Genomic DNA, 16,756 nt, shown 5'->3' with positions numbered 1-16,756 from the left:
AGCATCATCAGCTCCCAGCCTTCTAAGACTATGTCATAGGGCAGGTGCCCATAAGAAATGGTAAAGAGAGTTTCTTATGTCAATATCGTATATCAATAATTAAAAGCATGAGAAATTTCCAGGTGTTCATTTTGGAGCTGACAAATCTGTGTTGGAATTCCATTCCTGAGGGAATACCTATGACCTTAGGCAAGTCGTTTATCATCTGTGGGTCTTATATTTTCTGCCCCTCCACTATTCAGGGCACTGTACAGTACTACAAATATCTTTCTTCAATGGTTTTCTTTGTTCTTTTGCCCTGGCAGACCCTCTTGCCTGGAATGCACTGCTGATGATCTCTAATTTGCCCTATTTATATCTCCTTTGTATATAATTGTTTATTCTTTGTCCCACCCATTAGACGAGGAGCTCCTTGAAGATTGGGGACTATTTAACCCTCTTTTGTACCCCCTAGTGTCTGATATGCATACAGTAGATCCTCAATAAATGCACAGAGAGGGTTTTGACTCGGTAAAGAGGAACATCTCATTATGTAAGACATGGGGAGCAGAAGGCATCTGGGGGATGGAAATGAAGAAGAGACAGGAGATAACCTTGGTGAGTGGTCTCAGTTTTTTTAGCAAAATATGCAAGATTCTCCGTGGCAAGAGGGGGCGTCCTGAGAGTTTTGAGGAGGAGAAGCTGTGGAGGGAGTCAATTAGTAAGGTGTAAAAGGACTGTGAGGCCCAGCTACTCCTTTGAGCAGTTGTTATGAGCCACCCCTGTAGGTCACCCGTGTGTGCCTCTCTGAGGTCTTGGGGTGGATAAAGGAGGAGGTTTGGGGGTGTGAGGGAGAAGGAGCAGCAGAATGCCAAGCGGTCATGATCACATAAGGGCAGTTCGGAGCGTTACGCTTCTAGGAACTGGCAAAATCCAAGGTGCGGCCATCCTTGAGTGGCTGAGGTGGGCGCAGAGGTGGGTCAGGAGAGTGGGTGAGCCGAGGACTCCTGGTGGGGGGTGCTGGGGTCCGGCTCCTTTGTCTGTTGAAGCTCCCGGAGGAGGGTTGAGCCCGGGAGCAGGGAGGAGAGGCTTTTCTTGGATGGCAATAATTAGAATTTTAATCGGGTGTAAATACGGCTTGAGTGCATCTGGCTGGAGGAGTTTCCTGCGAGATGGAGGGTGGGGGGGACCCGGAATGGCGATGGGGAGCAGGGTTCCACTCTCCGGCCTTCAGGAGGAGAGAGAGGAGCCGGTGCTGGGGGGGGTCTTTGCAGGGGGAGGAGCTGGGTCTCGGGGAGAGCCAGATGATGGAAGGAGCGGGCATTCCGGGGGCACCCAGAAGGGGGGGTGGGCGGCGCAGAGGGCAGACTGGATTGGGGCAAAGAAAGGCAGGGCCGAGGGGGACGCAGGCTGGGGGGGCAGGGGCTGGCTCCTGGCTTCTGCCCCCCCTTCCAGGCTGGCTCCATCTTCACCCCCTCCCCCGCGGTCTTTCTCAGGAACCGAGCCCCCGGGCTCCGGGTGGGCTTCCCCCCGGCTCTCTCCCAGCCGGCACGGAACCCCCTCCTCCTTCCTGGGGCTCCTCCAGCCAGGGCCTGGTTTCCCTCGCATACAGCAGGCGCCTAATCGATGCTTCTGCAGCGCCGGACCCGGGTTCGGACCCGCGGGTGTCGCGGGGTCCAGGGGCCCTGCCCCGCCCCGTCCCCTCCCCGCGGCCCCTCCCCGCAGGGGGCGGGCTCCGGCCGTGATTGACAGCCACGCCCCTCGCACGCCCACCCCGCCGCGCTCCGTAAACAAACCGAGGAGAGGCTGCGAGGCCGCGGCGCGGGGGGCGGGGCAGGTCGGGGGCGGGGCGGCCCGGCCCCGCCCCTCCCTCCCGCGAGCGCGCGCTCCCATTGGCGAGCGGCGAGCGGCGCCGGGCGGGGCGCGGCGGCGCGATTGGCCGGCGGGGCTGCCCGTCGGCGGCGCTGACCGCCCGCGTCGCTGCTTGGGCCGCGGCTGGCTCGCAGCATGGCAGCCGCGCTGGTGCTCCGGGGGGCGGCCAGCACTCTGCTGGGCCGGGGCCGGCGGCGGGGCGCGGGCCGGGCCGGCCTCACGGCGGGTAAGGGCCGCGGGGCGGCGGGGGGCGGCGGGGGGCCGGGCCGCGTCGGGCCTGACCTGGCCGAGCCTGCGGAGGGAGGGCCGGGGCCGGGGCGGGGGCCGGGGCGGGGGCCGGGGCGGGGGGCCGGGGCCGGGGCCGGGGCCGGGGCGGGGGCCGGGGCGGGGCCCGGGGCCGGGGCGGGGGCCGGGGCCGGGGCCGGGGCCGGGGCCGGGGCCGGGGCCGGGGCGGGGCCGGGGCCGGGGCCAGCGCCAGCCTCCCCGCCTCCCTCGGCCCATCCCCGGGCAGGGCGCGGAGGCCACGTTCACTGAGGGGCCCAGTCGGGATTCGAACTCGGGGCCCCGGGTCTGCCGCGGCTGCGCCCGAGGCGCGGGGGCCTTGAATGCCGGCACCAGCCCGGGGGCTGCAGCGGGGCCTCTGAGGCCGGGACAGAGAGACGGGGCCCGGGGGCGGGGAGCGGGCCGTGACCCCTCGGCGGCTTTCGGGGCGCCCCCTCCAGAGCCCCGGGGGTGCAGGCCCGGACGGGGGCCCCATCTGTCAAGTGGCCCCTCAGGCCCCCTCCAGAGCTGGGCTCCTGCCACCCCCGCGCAGCCCCTCGGTACCCACCTGCCCCGCCCCCCCCCCCCCCCCCCCCCCGGGGCTCGGGCAGAGCCAGGTTCAAGGCCGCGGCGGGGAGACGCGCCTAGAGAGGTCACGGAGCAGAGCAGCGGTGCTCTGACCTCACTCCCTCCCTCCCTCCCTCCCTCCCTTCCTTCCTTCCTCTCTCCCTCCCTTCCTCCCTCCTTCTCTCCCTTCCTCTCTCCTCCCTTCCTTCCTCCCTTCCTTCCTTCCTTCCTTCCTTCCTCCTCCCTCCCTCCCTTCCTCCCTCCCTCCCTCCTTCCTTCCTCCCTCCCTTCCTCCCTCCCTCCCTTCCTCCCTCCCTCCCTCCTCCCTCCCTCCCTCCCTCCCTCCCTTCCTTCCTTCCTTCCTTCCTTCCTTCCTTCCTTCCTTCCTTCCTTCCTCTCTCCCTCCCTTCCTCCCTCCTTCTCTCCCTTCCTCTCTCCCTTCCTTCCTTCCTCTCTCCCTCCCTTCCTCCCTCCTTCTCTCCCTTCCTCTCTCCCTTCCTTCCTTCTTCCTTCCTCCCTCCCTTCCTCCCTTCCTTCCTCCCTCCCTTCCTCCCTCGCTCCCTCCCTCCCTCCCTTCCTCCCTTCCTTCCTTCCTTCCTTCCTTCCTCCCTCCCTCCCTCCCTTCCTTCCTCCCTCCCTCCTTCCTTCCTCCCTCCCTCCCTCCCTCCCTTCCTTCCTCCCTCCCTCCCTCCTCCCTCCCTCCCTTCCTCCCTTCCTTCCTTCCTTCCTTCCTTCCTTCCTCTCTCCCTCCCTTCCTCCCTCCTTCTCTCCCTTCCTCTCTCCCTTCCTTCCTCCCTCCCTTCCTCCCTCCTTCCTTCCTTCCTTCCTCCCTCCCTTCCTCCCTTCCTTCCTCGCTCCCTCCCTCCCTCCCTTCCTCCCTTCCTTCCTTCCTCCCTCCCTCCCTCCCTCCCTCCCTTCCTCCCTCCTTCCTTCCTCCCTCCCTTCCTCCCTTCCTTCCTCCCTCCTTCCTTCCTTCCTCCCTCCCTTCCCCTTCCTTCCTTCCTTCCTTCCTTCCTTCCTTCCTTCCTTCCTTCCTTCCTTCCTTCCTTCCTTCCTCTTTCCCTCCCTTCCTTCCTCCCTCACCTTCCCTCTCTTCCTCCCTCCTTCCTTCCTTCCTCCCTCCCTTCCTCTTCCTCCCTCCCTCCCTCCCTCCTCCCTCCCTCCCTCCCTCCTTCCTTCCTCCCTCCCTCGCTTCCTCCTTCCTTCTTTCCTTCCTTCCTTCCTTCCTTCCTTCCTTCCTTCCTTCCTTCCTTCCTTCCTTCCTTCCTCTCTCCCTTCCTCCCTTCCTTCTTTCCTTCCTTCCTTCCTTCCTTCCTTCCTTCCTTCCTTCCTTCCTTCCTTCCTTCTCTCCCTTCCTTCCTTCCTTCCTTCCTCTCTCCCTTCCTCCCTTCCTCCCTTCCTTCTTTCCTTCCTTCCTTCCTTCCTTCCTTCCTTCCTTCCTTCCTTCCTTCCATAGTAGAATACATATAGAAGTTATTTCTCTTTTATAGATAATGAAAGTTCCTATAAATTACTGGTTGAAATTCTGGGCCCTAAAGCTGTAACAGGAAGAGATCAGTCAATCATCTAGAGGCCTGCAGATAGAATATAGAGATTGAAGCAACAATGATGTTTACACCATCCCTATCTTTTTGCATATATTCTCAACAATATTATTGTGATAATGTGCAGTTATAATTTTAAGTACAACCTTGTTTTTAGGGAGAGTCATGGAAATGATTTTTGGAACTGATTTTTTTTTTAACATTGTCATTTTATTGTTATGTGACATTTTACTCTCCTACTTTGAGTTTAGTAGAAAAGATAGATTTCAATTTGATGTAATTGCAAAGAGGAGAGGCATATACCTTATGAGAATCTTATGCATTTTAAGAAAAAAGTGACTTGGGGAAAAGTCATGATTTCCACTTTTCCTATTACTTGTGTAGTGTTGTCCAGTGTTCTGTAAAGGATATTTGCCATCATGGTACTAGGTATTATATGTGCATCATCACTAATATAGTACATTTTGATTATTAAAAATTTGACCACTAGTATAATAAAATTTGATAGTTAAAAATCTGCCCTCAGGCAGGGCAGTGGATATAGCACTGACCCTGGAGTCATGAGGACCTGAGTTCAAATTTGACCTCAGATACTTAATATTTACCTGGCTGTGTGACCTTGGGCAAATCACTTAACCTCATTGCCCTGCAAAAACAAAACAAAACGAAATATGTCCTCTTCACTTAAAATTTCAGGATATGGTAAAAGCAGAATAACAAAGATTTTTAAAATAGCAGTCATTTAAAAAAAAAGACTAGCATAAAGTAATGTCTGGTTATGGAAGGCTTTTTTTTTTAAAAGCTTAAGTTTTATGTATTGTCCTAAAATTGAGTTAAATGGCTTTTTGTTAGCCATGGCAGGGAGAATTCCAAAATCTTTATTCCCCCCTCCCAAAATGCTATTGGCCCACCAATATAAACATGAAAATAATCATTAGCATTAGATAATATAACGATGAGAAGTTTACTAAGGATAGAACTCATGAGGGGATTTTGACCTAGTTTAGGAAACTTTTTATACTTAATCCTCTAGTCTATAAAATATTCATTTTAGTTATCCATTTGTTAATTTGCGGTCAAAATTTGTTTTCAAGATATATTACTTTTAATCAAATATCACAGTTTGTGATGACATTTACCAACTAGTCAATCAGCAAGTATTCATTAAGAATAAATACAGGGGGTGGCTAGGTGGCACAGTGGATGGAACACCAGCCCTGGAGTCCGGAGTACCTGAGTTCAAGTCCAGCCTCAGACACTTCATAATTACCTAGCTGTGTGGCCTTGGCCAAGGCACTTAATTCCACTACCTTGCATAAACTAAAAAAAAAATAAAAAAGAATACAGGATGGCTAGCTGGGGAGGGGGGGAGAGGATTAGTTTCAAGGACAGGTCATGTGTTCAGGGAGAGCCCCCCCCTCCCCCATGAAGCCAGAGAGAAGGTCAGGGTGGTGCATGGAGGGGGGGCATGGCGGTAGTTGGGAGAAGCTGGAAAGGGCTCGGAAGGCCAAGCCATTTTCCATTTTTTCCTGAAAGCAGTGGGAGCCTTTGGAGTTTATTGTAGGCAAGTGGCCCAGTCAGACCTTGGCGACTGAGCTGAGGCTGGTTTGGTGCTGGGGGAGACTTGAGGCAGAGAGACCCTGGTGGAATTATCCACAGCAGAGGGGATGAGGTCTGGGGAAACAGATCCAGAGTGAGGAAGGACCTGATTGTCGCACACCTAGTGAGAGTTAGAGCTAGAATCTGAGTTGACTTGAGACTGGCCATGGGCCTAAAGAGTTTTAAAAGGCAACACAGAGACTTTAATTAGTTAGATAATTTATTTACAAATGGAGAAAAAAACACTTTTTCGATATTTTTCCCTGGTCCTATGATTTCATTGGTTTGGGGAACTCCCCCCAAAAGAAACTCACTTTTCAAATGCAGATCAGGAAGTCTTTGACCTGGGACACTAAGAATTGAAATGATTTGTCCAGGATCACACAACATTTAGGTAGGTAATGGGCCTTGAACCCAGTTCTTCTTGACTTATGGGTAGCTCTTTATTCACTAAACTGTGGTACTTCTTGGGAAATAAAAATTGTAAAAGAGTCTAGGGGCTCCTGAAAGTTAGTAATTGGTGGCCTCTTGAATAAAGGTTCAGTCTTGGGAGTCAGAGATGTTGTTCAGTTATTTCAGCCATGTTCACCTTTCTATGACCCAATTTGGGGGGTTTTCATTACTGGGATACTGGAAGGGTTAGCCATTTCCTTTTCCAGCTAATTTTACAAATGAGGAAACTGAGACAAATAGGATGAAGTGACTTGCCCAAGTTAAACATCTGGTAAAGTGTCTGAGGCTGGATTTGAACCCAGGTTTTCTTGCCTCCAGACCTGGCACGCTGTCCAGAGTTAACTGCATGAGTTCAGTGTGACTTTGGGCAGTGCCCAGGTCTCTCTTGAAAGTTCAGATGATTTGTTGATTTGTACTGTGAGGGAAAGGAGATTTCTGCCCTTGAGTTCCTGACACTGATTAAATCATGGACATGGTAGGAAAAGAGGCAAAGATTCACAATGCTGAGATTTTTCTCTATCATGCCCCTTTAACTGGTAAGCTATTCTGATGATTTAAGATATTTTTAGTTGATAAAGATTTTTACATAGTTTTAAAAGCTAAAAATAGTAAAAAATACCTCTGTGATAAATGCACTAAAAGTGAAGTATCAGGGAACTAGTAATAAGATTTAGATAGTATTGTCTTGGAATTTAATCCAAATGAATGAGAATGAGCATATTTGGAAACTAGTTAGCTTTTATTAACATAAATCAAGGTTTAGTATACTTTTTCCTGGACAGAAATCAAAATGCTCTCCCACCCTGTTAGAGGTGAAGTGTGCTATTGTTAGTTTGGGAAGAAATTAGGGAAGAAATTTCATTAAAAAAGGAGGGATTTTGGAAGCATTACTAAATTTGTTTCTAAAAATGGGAGAGAGAAGGAATGGTTGTAAAAAACAGACATAGCAGTTAATTTTCTCCTAGATGAGATACTGGTTGATGATAATAATGAATGCAGGATCATTAGAAATTACATTACTGGGGTGGCTAGGTGGCGAAGTGGATAAAGTACTGTCCCAGGAGTCAGGAGTACCTGGGTTCAAATCTGGTCTCAGACACTTAATAATTACCTAGCTGTGTGGCCTTGGGCAAGCCACTTAACCCCATTTGCCTTGCAAAAACCTAAAAAAAATTACATTACTTATTTAATATTTGTAATTTTTAACAGTTTAACAAAATACGTATGGATATTTTTGCCAAAAAAATTGAAATTTAAGTCATTTGAAATTTCATCCTGATTGAAATATTGTGTTGAAATCAGTGTGTTCTAGGTCAGTGGCTTCTAAGACTCCAGTTGGATTCATTGGACTGGGCAATATGGGAAATCCAATGGCCAAAAACCTCATCAAACACGGATACCCTCTCATTATTTATGATGTGTTCCCAGAAGCATGCAAAGATTTCCAAGATGGAGAACAGGTAATGTGTTTGTGTGTGTGTGTGTGTGTGTGTGTGTGTCTGTGTCTGTCTGTGTGTGTCTGTGTGTTGAAAGCTATAGGATTTGCAAATGTTTATATTTTAAAATGAATGTGTATTTTGAATGAACAGTGGCATCTTGATGAGACATATGCCTAGAACAATTTTAAATCTTATTTAGTTAAAATATTTTATTCTTCATTATATGACTCCTCTGACTCCATATATGAGAAGAGATTTCTATAATGAAGTTGAAATTGGGAGGGAGGGTCTGGGCAACTCCAGGTGTTTTGATCCTCCTTGTTCCTAGATTTGGCCAGATGGCCTTTGTTTTAGATCTCTTTCTTTTAGGTTTTAATGGGAAATTTGACAGTTAGGTGGCCAGGTTTCAGAGTCAGGAAGTCCTCAGATACTAGTTCTGTGACCCTGAGCAAGTCACTTCACCCTGTTTGTCTTAGTTTTCTCAGCTGTAAAATGAGCTGGAGTAGGAAATGACAAACCAAGTTAGGTCATAGAGAGTTGGAAATGACTGAAAGCAATCAAACAGCAAGAGAATGTACAGTATGTGTATATATATATTATATATGTACACACACACACACACACACACACACACACACACTGCACACAAAAGCAATCTTTTTTTTTTAGTGTTTTTTTTTAAGGCAGTGGGGTTAAGTAGCTTGCCCAAGGCCACACAGCTAGGTAATTATTAAGTGTCTGAGGCCGGATTTGAACTCAGGTCCTCCTGACTTCAGGGCCGGTGCTCTATCCACTGTGCCACCTAGCTGCCCCAAAGGCAATCTTAAAAAAACTATCCAATCTGAAAATCCCTGCTCTCAAGGGGTGGAAAACAACAACCACAATAGTAGTAACTAATAGACAGAATTTCTGTAGCACTTGAAAGTTTACCAAATGCTTTTATACATACTACATTTTGTTTTTCATAACTATCTTGGTTATATGAATGGTTTCTCCATTTTACAGATGAGGAAATAGACTCAGGATAACATAGCTAAGAAGTATCTGTTGTAGAATTTGACTTGGATCTCCCTAACCCTTGATCCTGTGCTCGATGTACTGTTCCACCTTCCTGCCTAGGATAATTCATACTTATATAATATTATATAAGTACATATGACATATTTTGACAGAGGGAGCCTTAATAGCTAGGGGGATAAAGGAGGGCTGTGTAAAGGGCTCTTGAACTAGTTTTGTGGGAATGGGAGGGTAAAGAAGGACAATAATTCACAAAATTTTCATGGTTCCAGAATTGATTAGAATTGTCAGTTAATTGAATTTGGGAGGGGGCAAGAGGAAGAAAAGGTATGATGGCAGTGTCAGCCATAGAAAGCAATATGATAAACTAGGGAGAACTCCATCCAGACTTGGAGTTTGGAGACCCTTGGGCTATGTGCTTGTGAATGAGACCCTCAAACATTTTAAGTTTCAGTTTCCTCATCTGTAAAATGGGGATAATGTTCTTCCACTTTTTTTTTAAGGTTTTTGCAAGGCAAATGGGCTTAAGTGGCTTGCCAAGGCCACATAGCTAGGTAATTATTAAGTGTTTTAGACCGGATTTGAACCCAGGTACTCCTGACTCCAGGGCCGGTGCTTCATCCACTGCACCACCTAGCCACCCCTTCCACAGATTTCTTAAAAAGGACCAGAAGAGAATATGTTTAAAGCATTTTATAAATGTCAGTTATTATTACTTGGGAGAAGGAGGCAGTTAAGGGGTAAGAATAGTGAATTTGGCTTAGATTATTTTGCATCTGAGGAGCCATAATCCAGGGGAGGAGAGACATGTGGTAAATATGAGACAAATTCAGTGGTGAGATTAGAACTGAATGCACAGATTTGGGGATCATTTGTGAAGAGCTGATAATTAAACGAGGAGAATGTAGACCACAGGGCACAAGGAAGGGTCCTTGAAGGACAAGAAGAGAAAGACCGACCAAGAGGGAGCAGGTGCATTCCAGTTTAGAACTGGAAAGGATTGTTGAGGACCATCAAGTACAAACTCCTAATTTTATAAGTGAAGAAGATGAGGTCCATTAGGTTAAATGACTTCCTCAGGAAAAGTAAGTGCCAACAGAATTTGCACCCAGCCCCTCTGGCCCCAAATGGAGTATTCTTTTACAAGACAACTTGTTGTCTGCAAGAGAAAATAGGATCTGGAAAACTAGGGGATCAGGAGTTTCTCCAGTAGGAGAGGGCAGATAGTGTTGAGCCTGTGGAAATATTCCCCACCAAACTAAATCTTTCCAGTAGGAAATGACTCATTCTCGTGTTGAACCTGTGGAAATATTCCCCTCCAAACTAACTCTTTTCAGATAGCAAATGACTCCTTCTCAGTATAGGTGTTGTTTCAGCACTGTTCTGTGGGGGATCAGGTCACCCACTGGTAAGGGAAGAGGTCATTCACTCCTCCAAGTTCCATAAGACGTGAAAGAGGAGAAAGCAACACTGTTCCCTCAGAGCAGTTCCTGGCTGAGCTGAGTTCATAAGCTGCTGAATCAAAAAACAGGCAAGAATAAAAGAAAAGACAGGTAACTTATGTAAAATGGTCAGCAAACCCATTTATCCCATCAGTCTCTGTAGGCAGCAGAGTGAGAAGAGCTGGGTGAACCATGAGGGAGCTTGACCTAGGGCCCCTCAAAGGCCAAGAAGCAGATGGATTGGTTGACATCACACAAATTTCCAGCTTTCCATGATTCCTGCTGTCATTTCTAGGCCCCCACCCCCACCTCCTTCTTGTACCAGTGCTACTTATAAATTGGTAGAAATAGACTGTTTCAGATGAAGTTGGAAGAGAGATTAGATCTGACCAGATGGACAAAGAAATCCGTATTTGAGAGGAGCTTTGGGAATGGGTGAAACTGTTCTGGGTCAAGGCAGTGGTAGAATAGTGACTGAAGGCACAAGGGAGAATGTGAGCAGTAACAGCGTCAACCGAAGATCATTTGCTAGGTGGGCATGCAACTCAATTTAGTTCAACAAATATGAATGACTGGCTGTGGTTAACAAATGACCTGGGCCTGGGGTTCTGGAGCCTTAGACCTCCTAGGGTCCTTGCCCAAGTCGCCTTAACACTGGTCCCTAGTTTGACTCTCTCAATATGTTAAGTAGCTTGCCCAAGGCCACACAGCTAGGTAATTATTATGTGTCTGAGGCTGAAATTGAACTCAGGTCCTCCTGACTCCAGGGCCGGTGCTCTATCCACTGCGCCACCTAGCCACCCCTCTCAGTATTTTGAAGCCAATCCATGAGGAATCTTCTTTTCTCCATGGGAGTTCATTCTGAATTTTAAAATGAAAGTTAATAGGAGAATAGGATTTCCTTTACACAGATTTATGTAGCTAGTTTTGCTGGCCTCTGTTCTGTAATCTCAAAGTATTGTTCATATTATGTTAGATATGATATACATCTATCCTGTTTGAATCCATATTTCACTGATGTAGGAACTGCCTCTGTCAAGGTAATGTTGTTGCCTCCAGTCTGGACCCTCTGAGAGCAAGCAGCCTGGTACCCTCCAAGCTTGTGTCTTGTCCAGCCTTACAATAGTCAGGTTTTCAATCTTTGGTCTCACCAAATTTGCTAAACGACTGCATACATGATCTCAGTTGAGTCTCACAACCTTGTGAAGTCAGTTCTGTTATTATCACCATTTTCTTCCACTGTGGCTATGTGGAGGATTGGGCCATGGTCAGATAACTTGTGGGCCTCTGAGGTTGGATTCAAACTCATTTCTTCCAGACTTCCAAAGTCAGGGCTCTGTGTACTGTGTTAGGCTGGCTCTGGAGCTAATCCACTCATTTGGATTTTTTTTTTCCTCTGGATAATTTTCAAACCAGTGACCAAGGTCCTAGAGTTGGTTTTTATTTTCCTTTTTTTTTTTTGCTCTTTTTTCAAAATTCACTAATGGAGGTGCTCAGAAACAAGAAAATGGTTCAAAGGTTGCCAGCAAGAAAGAAAAATAACGTTGGACAGTCAACTTCTGAATGAGTTGATTATAAATATAGAAAACTCATTGCTATTGAAGAAAAAGACTTGGTAAACCTGAGAGTTCTCAATAGTTTTATTTTGGGTTGGATAGAGGGTAGTACACTGGCAGCAATAGTACAGGAATAGTACAGATGCAATTCTTTATCCTCATTTTGGGCTCCAGTGTAGCCCCTCTACCCTCCCGTGGTCACTGTGCCTTCAGTATGAAGGCTTCTGAAAATTCCCAGAGCTTGCCCTGACATGTGGACAGTCGCCACCATTTAGTCATTCTTGTTCCCCCAGAGAATCTGGGAAAAGAAGAGTTTTGATTTGTGGGTTGAATACTGGATCCTGACAAAAGTCCTAAAAAAAGTCTTTTCATGAATGACTTTTCAAGAAGTCAACAGGAATAGTTACTTGCAACAAACTGTTGTTTAACTTGGATGACTTAGCCAGTAGTTAGTTAGTTAGTTTCAAAGAAACAAGTCATTCTCTGGGATTAGTTCTCTAATTCTCCATATCCACAATAGTTTTTTTATTTGTTGTTGTTGGTTGGAATAACAATGATGGAATTTTTTTGGCAAGGATATAGGGTTAAGTGACTTTCCTAAGGTCACATAAATAAGGATTAAGTGTCTAAGATTGGATTTGAACTTGGGTCCTTCTGCCTTGAGGAGTCCACTGTGCCACCTAGCTGCCCCAATGATAGAATCTTTTTTAAAATTTATTTTTATTAAAGATATTATTTGAGTTTTACAATTTCCCCCCAGTCTTGCTTCCCTCCCCCCACCCCTCCATGGAAAGCACTCTGTGAGTCTTTACTTTGTTTCCATGTTGTACCTTGATCCAAATTGGGTGTGATGAGAGAGAAATCATCCTTAAAGAAGAGAAGAGAAGTCTAAGAGGTGACAAGATCAGACAATAAGATATCTGTTTTTTTCTAAATTAAAGGGAATAGTCCTTGCACTTTGTTCAAACTCCACAGCTCCTTATCTGGGTACAGATGGTACTCTCCTTTGCAGACAGCCCAACATTGTTCCCGATTGTTGCACTGATGGAATGAGCAAATCCTTGAAGGTTGAGCATCACTCCCATGTTGCTGTTAGGGTGGACAGTGTTTCTCTGGTTCTGCTCATCTCACTCAGCATCCGTTCATGCAAATCCCTCCAGGCTTCCTGAATTCCCGTCCCTCCTGGCTTCTACTAGAACAATAGTGTTCCATGACATACATAGACCACAATTTGCTAAGCCATTCCCCCATTGAAGGACATTTACTTGATTTCCAATTCTTTGCCACCACAAACAGGGCTGCTATAAATATTTTTGTACAAGTAATGTTTTTACCCTTTTTCATCATCTCTTCAGGGTATAGACCCAGTAGTGGTATTGCTGGGTCAAAAGGTATGTACATTTTTGTTGCCCTTTGGGCATAGTTCCAAATAGCTCTCCAGAAGGGTTGGATGAGTTCACAGCTCCACTAACAGTGAAATAGTGTCCCAGATTTCCCACAACCCTTCCAAAAATGATCATTATCCTTCCTGGTCATATTGGCCAATCTGAGAGGTGTGAGGTGGTACCTCAGAGAAGCTTTAATTTGCATTTCTCTAATAATTAATGATTTAGAGCATTTTTTCATATGGCTATGGATTGCTTTGATCTCCTCCTCTGTAAATTGCCTTTGCATATCCTTTGACCATTTGTCAGTTGGGGAATGGCTTTTTGTTTTAAAAATATGACTCGGTTCTCTGTATCCAATGATAGAATCTTTAAACAGAGGAAATGTCTTTTAAGAAGTGAAGACTTTGACCAAAGAGGTTCATAGGCAATCAGTATCCTAATTTCTTTACTGTGCTAGAGATAAAGAATGGAAGAAGGTCACTTTAGTCATTTTCCTTTTTCTTGACTGGAGGGGATTTGATGGAGACACTGAATGAGAATGGGCTGTATTGAAACTAACTGCAATTCTGAGATTATAGGTATCCTCTCTTGCATGTAACAGAGACCCTAGCACAGTTAAGTACAATTAGAAAAAAAATTTCCATCAAGCAAATTTGTCTGTCAATTGACACTTTTTCTTTAAACCAGAGTTGTATTCTTATGGAAAAAAGTGAATCTTATTAAATTAAGCTGAAAAATTCTTAGGGAGAATTAGGTAGTATTTAATCAGTTTATCAGTCAGTAAGCATTCATTAAACTCGTGCTGTGTGCCAGAAGCAGAAAAAAACCATGAAATAACCCAATCCTCAAGAAGCTTATATTTTGTTGAGTCCTACATTATCTATTATTTCACCTTTTTAAGTGGTTCTGCATCTCATAGGTTTTAGTAAAAATAATCACCTTTCTCAGGAAAAAGAATGTAAGTTGGCAACTATGAATTAGTAAATTTGAATTGTAATCATGTTGATGAGAATAATTTAGGTTTGAAAAATAATCAGCTATCCTGCTCAGATTTCCATTGGATCTGATTTTTTCTCTGCCTTTGGTACCTTGAAGAAAGATAGTCATAATAATCTTGGGATTTTTATCAAAGGGAATGACTGATAAGCTCTGAGTGGGGAGGAGATTATTAATAGTTCTACCCCTGAACCAAGAAGGAGAGGGGCATGACTGCCTATTGTAAGAGACTCTTAGAATCAGAAGGGACTTGAGATCTTCTTATGCATTCAGTATCGGAATGCTCTATGATACTCAATCAAGTGATCATTTGATCTTTGCCTGAGGACCTCTACTTCTTGAAGCTGGCTTCTCTGCTTTGGATAACACTAAGGATTAGGAAGCTTTCCCTTATTTCAAGCTTATGTTTGTCCCTACAACTTTGTTCTCATTTCTAGGGTCAAGAAGAACAAATATAGTCCCTCTTTTATATGAAACCTTTTTTTTTTTTTTAGATTTTTCAAGGCAATGGGGTTAAGTGGCTTCCCCAAGGCCACACAGCTAGGTCATTATTAAGTGTCTGAGGTCACATTTGAACTCAGATCCTCCTGACTCCAGGGCCCATGCTCTATCCACTGTGCCACCTAGCTGCCCCAATATGAAAGCTTTTTAAATGTTTGAAGAAACCTACCATATTTCCTTTAAGTCTTGTCTTCTTCAGGTTAAACAGTTTCTTTGAATGGTAAGCATAAAACAAAATCTCTAGGTCTTACCTTATGTTGGTTGCTGTCCTTTGGAAGAGCTCCCCTTACTAACTTTTCATTGCTTTTCCTGAAATATACCCATATACCTTGCAGAATTGAACATCCTCATGTTGGTGTTGTCCGACCAGGAGAAAACTAGAGGAAGATGGTTGTGTGGCACAGTAACCTTGTAGCAAGGAGGATGGGAGTTCAAATCCAACCTCAGACTCTTTATACTTACTAGCTTTATGACTTTGAGCAAGTCACTTAACCCTTGAATCCAAGGCCATCTCCAGTCATCCTGATCCATATCTGGCCTCTGGATCCAGATGATTCTGGAGGAGCAAGTGAGGTGGGTAACAGCACAGTCCCCCTCACTCATATCTAGTTCATGTGCTTGTCATGGCATCATCTTCCTGATGTTGTGGTCTTTTTTGAGAACAAAGGACAAATATCATCATCATTGTCATCATCATCATCAGAAAATACTTCTCTAATTGTACCTTATGTGGTCAGGAACATAGACCCTTCTATTTTCCTCTTCTGCTGATAATACCACAAAGAAGAGGGAAGTTTGTAGATGAGCCAAGCCAGGTTTTGAGATAAAAATCGATAGACCTCGATCTTTTGTTTAACTTCTAAAAAATAGGTTACTTTTACTCCTTTTTATATAAATATGGATAGAAGCAGTAGTCTTGAGTAATCTCAAATAAGGTAAATTAATGTATTATTTTCTAGCTTATTGCCTAAATACTTACAAATGAAACAAGGGCCCAGTGCTGCTTTATAAGGTTGATTTTCTATTTTGTACTGTTTATCAAACGCTAAATATTTAGTATTGGTAGAGCAAAACTATTATAGCAAAATGATCTTTTTAATTGGTTTGGACTGATTGCACTGTGTTTTTGGTTTAATGATCTCGAAGACTTTTTATGATTCTTCAAAAATAGAGCAACTAATTATTCATTAATAAAAGCCATATTAACTTCACTATTTAAAATCAAGATCAGTTTAGCCCCTGAATCCTGTAACTATAATGATAAATGTTTGACTGTCATTTCTTTTTGGTAATTATGTTCATAGGTTTCACTGATACATAATCGTAATGCCACTTCATCTCTGAATTGTAGATAATTCTTAGTTTTCACCATTCCAGTGTTGTGGCAGGTATCTTGGAGTTCTTATAGTATGACTCCTTTATTAATACATAGGATGGGGGGGGCCTCATAGATGAACTCGCTTGACTGGCATGACACATTTCATGGGTAAGTGGGCTTGGGGCGGAAACCCTCAGCTATCTCTCTGTAATGGGATTGAATTAGGAAACAACATCTTTTCTACCCGTTGCCTTGGTTTGTACTCTTGTGTCATCCTTCACTTACTCTTGCTCCCTCCCTTGTGAGCATCATTTCTTTTGTATGTCTCTGTTTCTCTGCTCACATAGCCATCTGTCATCCTAGTTCAGACCCTCAACACCTCTCTCACCTGGCACTTGCTGAAGTCTCTTCACACTCTAATCTAGTGAGTTTGCTAAAGTGTAGGGCTGATTTGAAGCCTGCCCAAATTAGAACTATAATTTGGGAATCCACTCCTGAGGAATTGGAGATTCTCCATAGGGGAGCATTGATTCTCTAACCACCATGTACCTTTTTCCTGCAGGGAAATCTCAAGTATCAGCTAGAATTTAGTTTGGAGAACTGAAGAGATTTCTGATGAGGTGAGACTCCCCCAAAAGGGTGAGGGAGTTGTCCTCACAGTTTATGGCATGATTTGCATTGTCTGTTGAGTGAAATAGGGCAGCTAGGTGGTACAGAGGTTTGGAATCAGAAGGATGGGAGTTTGAATCCAACCTCTGACACTGACTAGCCGTGTGACCTTGAGCAAGCCACTTCACCTTAACTGCCTCGCATCCAGGGCTATC

General features: G+C 45.4%; 1 protein-coding gene across 2 annotated transcripts in view; it reads left to right on the top strand.

Moving 5' to 3' along the window:
- The first annotated feature begins 1,967 nt into the window (after positions 1 to 1,967).
- HIBADH (3-hydroxyisobutyrate dehydrogenase) overlaps positions 1,968 to 16,756 on the top strand; it is a 137,026-nt gene continuing 122,237 nt past the window's right edge. Inside the window, exons 1-2 of one of the 2 annotated variants that reach the window (XM_074195549.1) lie at positions 1,968 to 2,077; positions 7,578 to 7,735. In XM_074195549.1, coding sequence (XP_074051650.1) covers positions 1,987 to 2,077; positions 7,578 to 7,735 — 249 coding nt within the window. In that variant the 5' untranslated portion in view covers positions 1,968 to 1,986. Of the gene's footprint in view, positions 2,078 to 6,171; positions 6,217 to 7,577; positions 7,736 to 16,756 lie in introns of those variants that run through there. The other variant, XM_074195550.1, reaches the window with a different exon arrangement.

Source organism: Macrotis lagotis, chromosome 7 (genome assembly GCF_037893015.1).
Source record: "Macrotis lagotis isolate mMagLag1 chromosome 7, bilby.v1.9.chrom.fasta, whole genome shotgun sequence".
Lineage (NCBI taxonomy): Eukaryota > Metazoa > Chordata > Mammalia > Peramelemorphia > Peramelidae > Macrotis > Macrotis lagotis.
The sequence above is the reverse complement of the archived record's forward strand: the minus strand, read 5'-3'. Positions and strand labels throughout refer to the sequence as shown.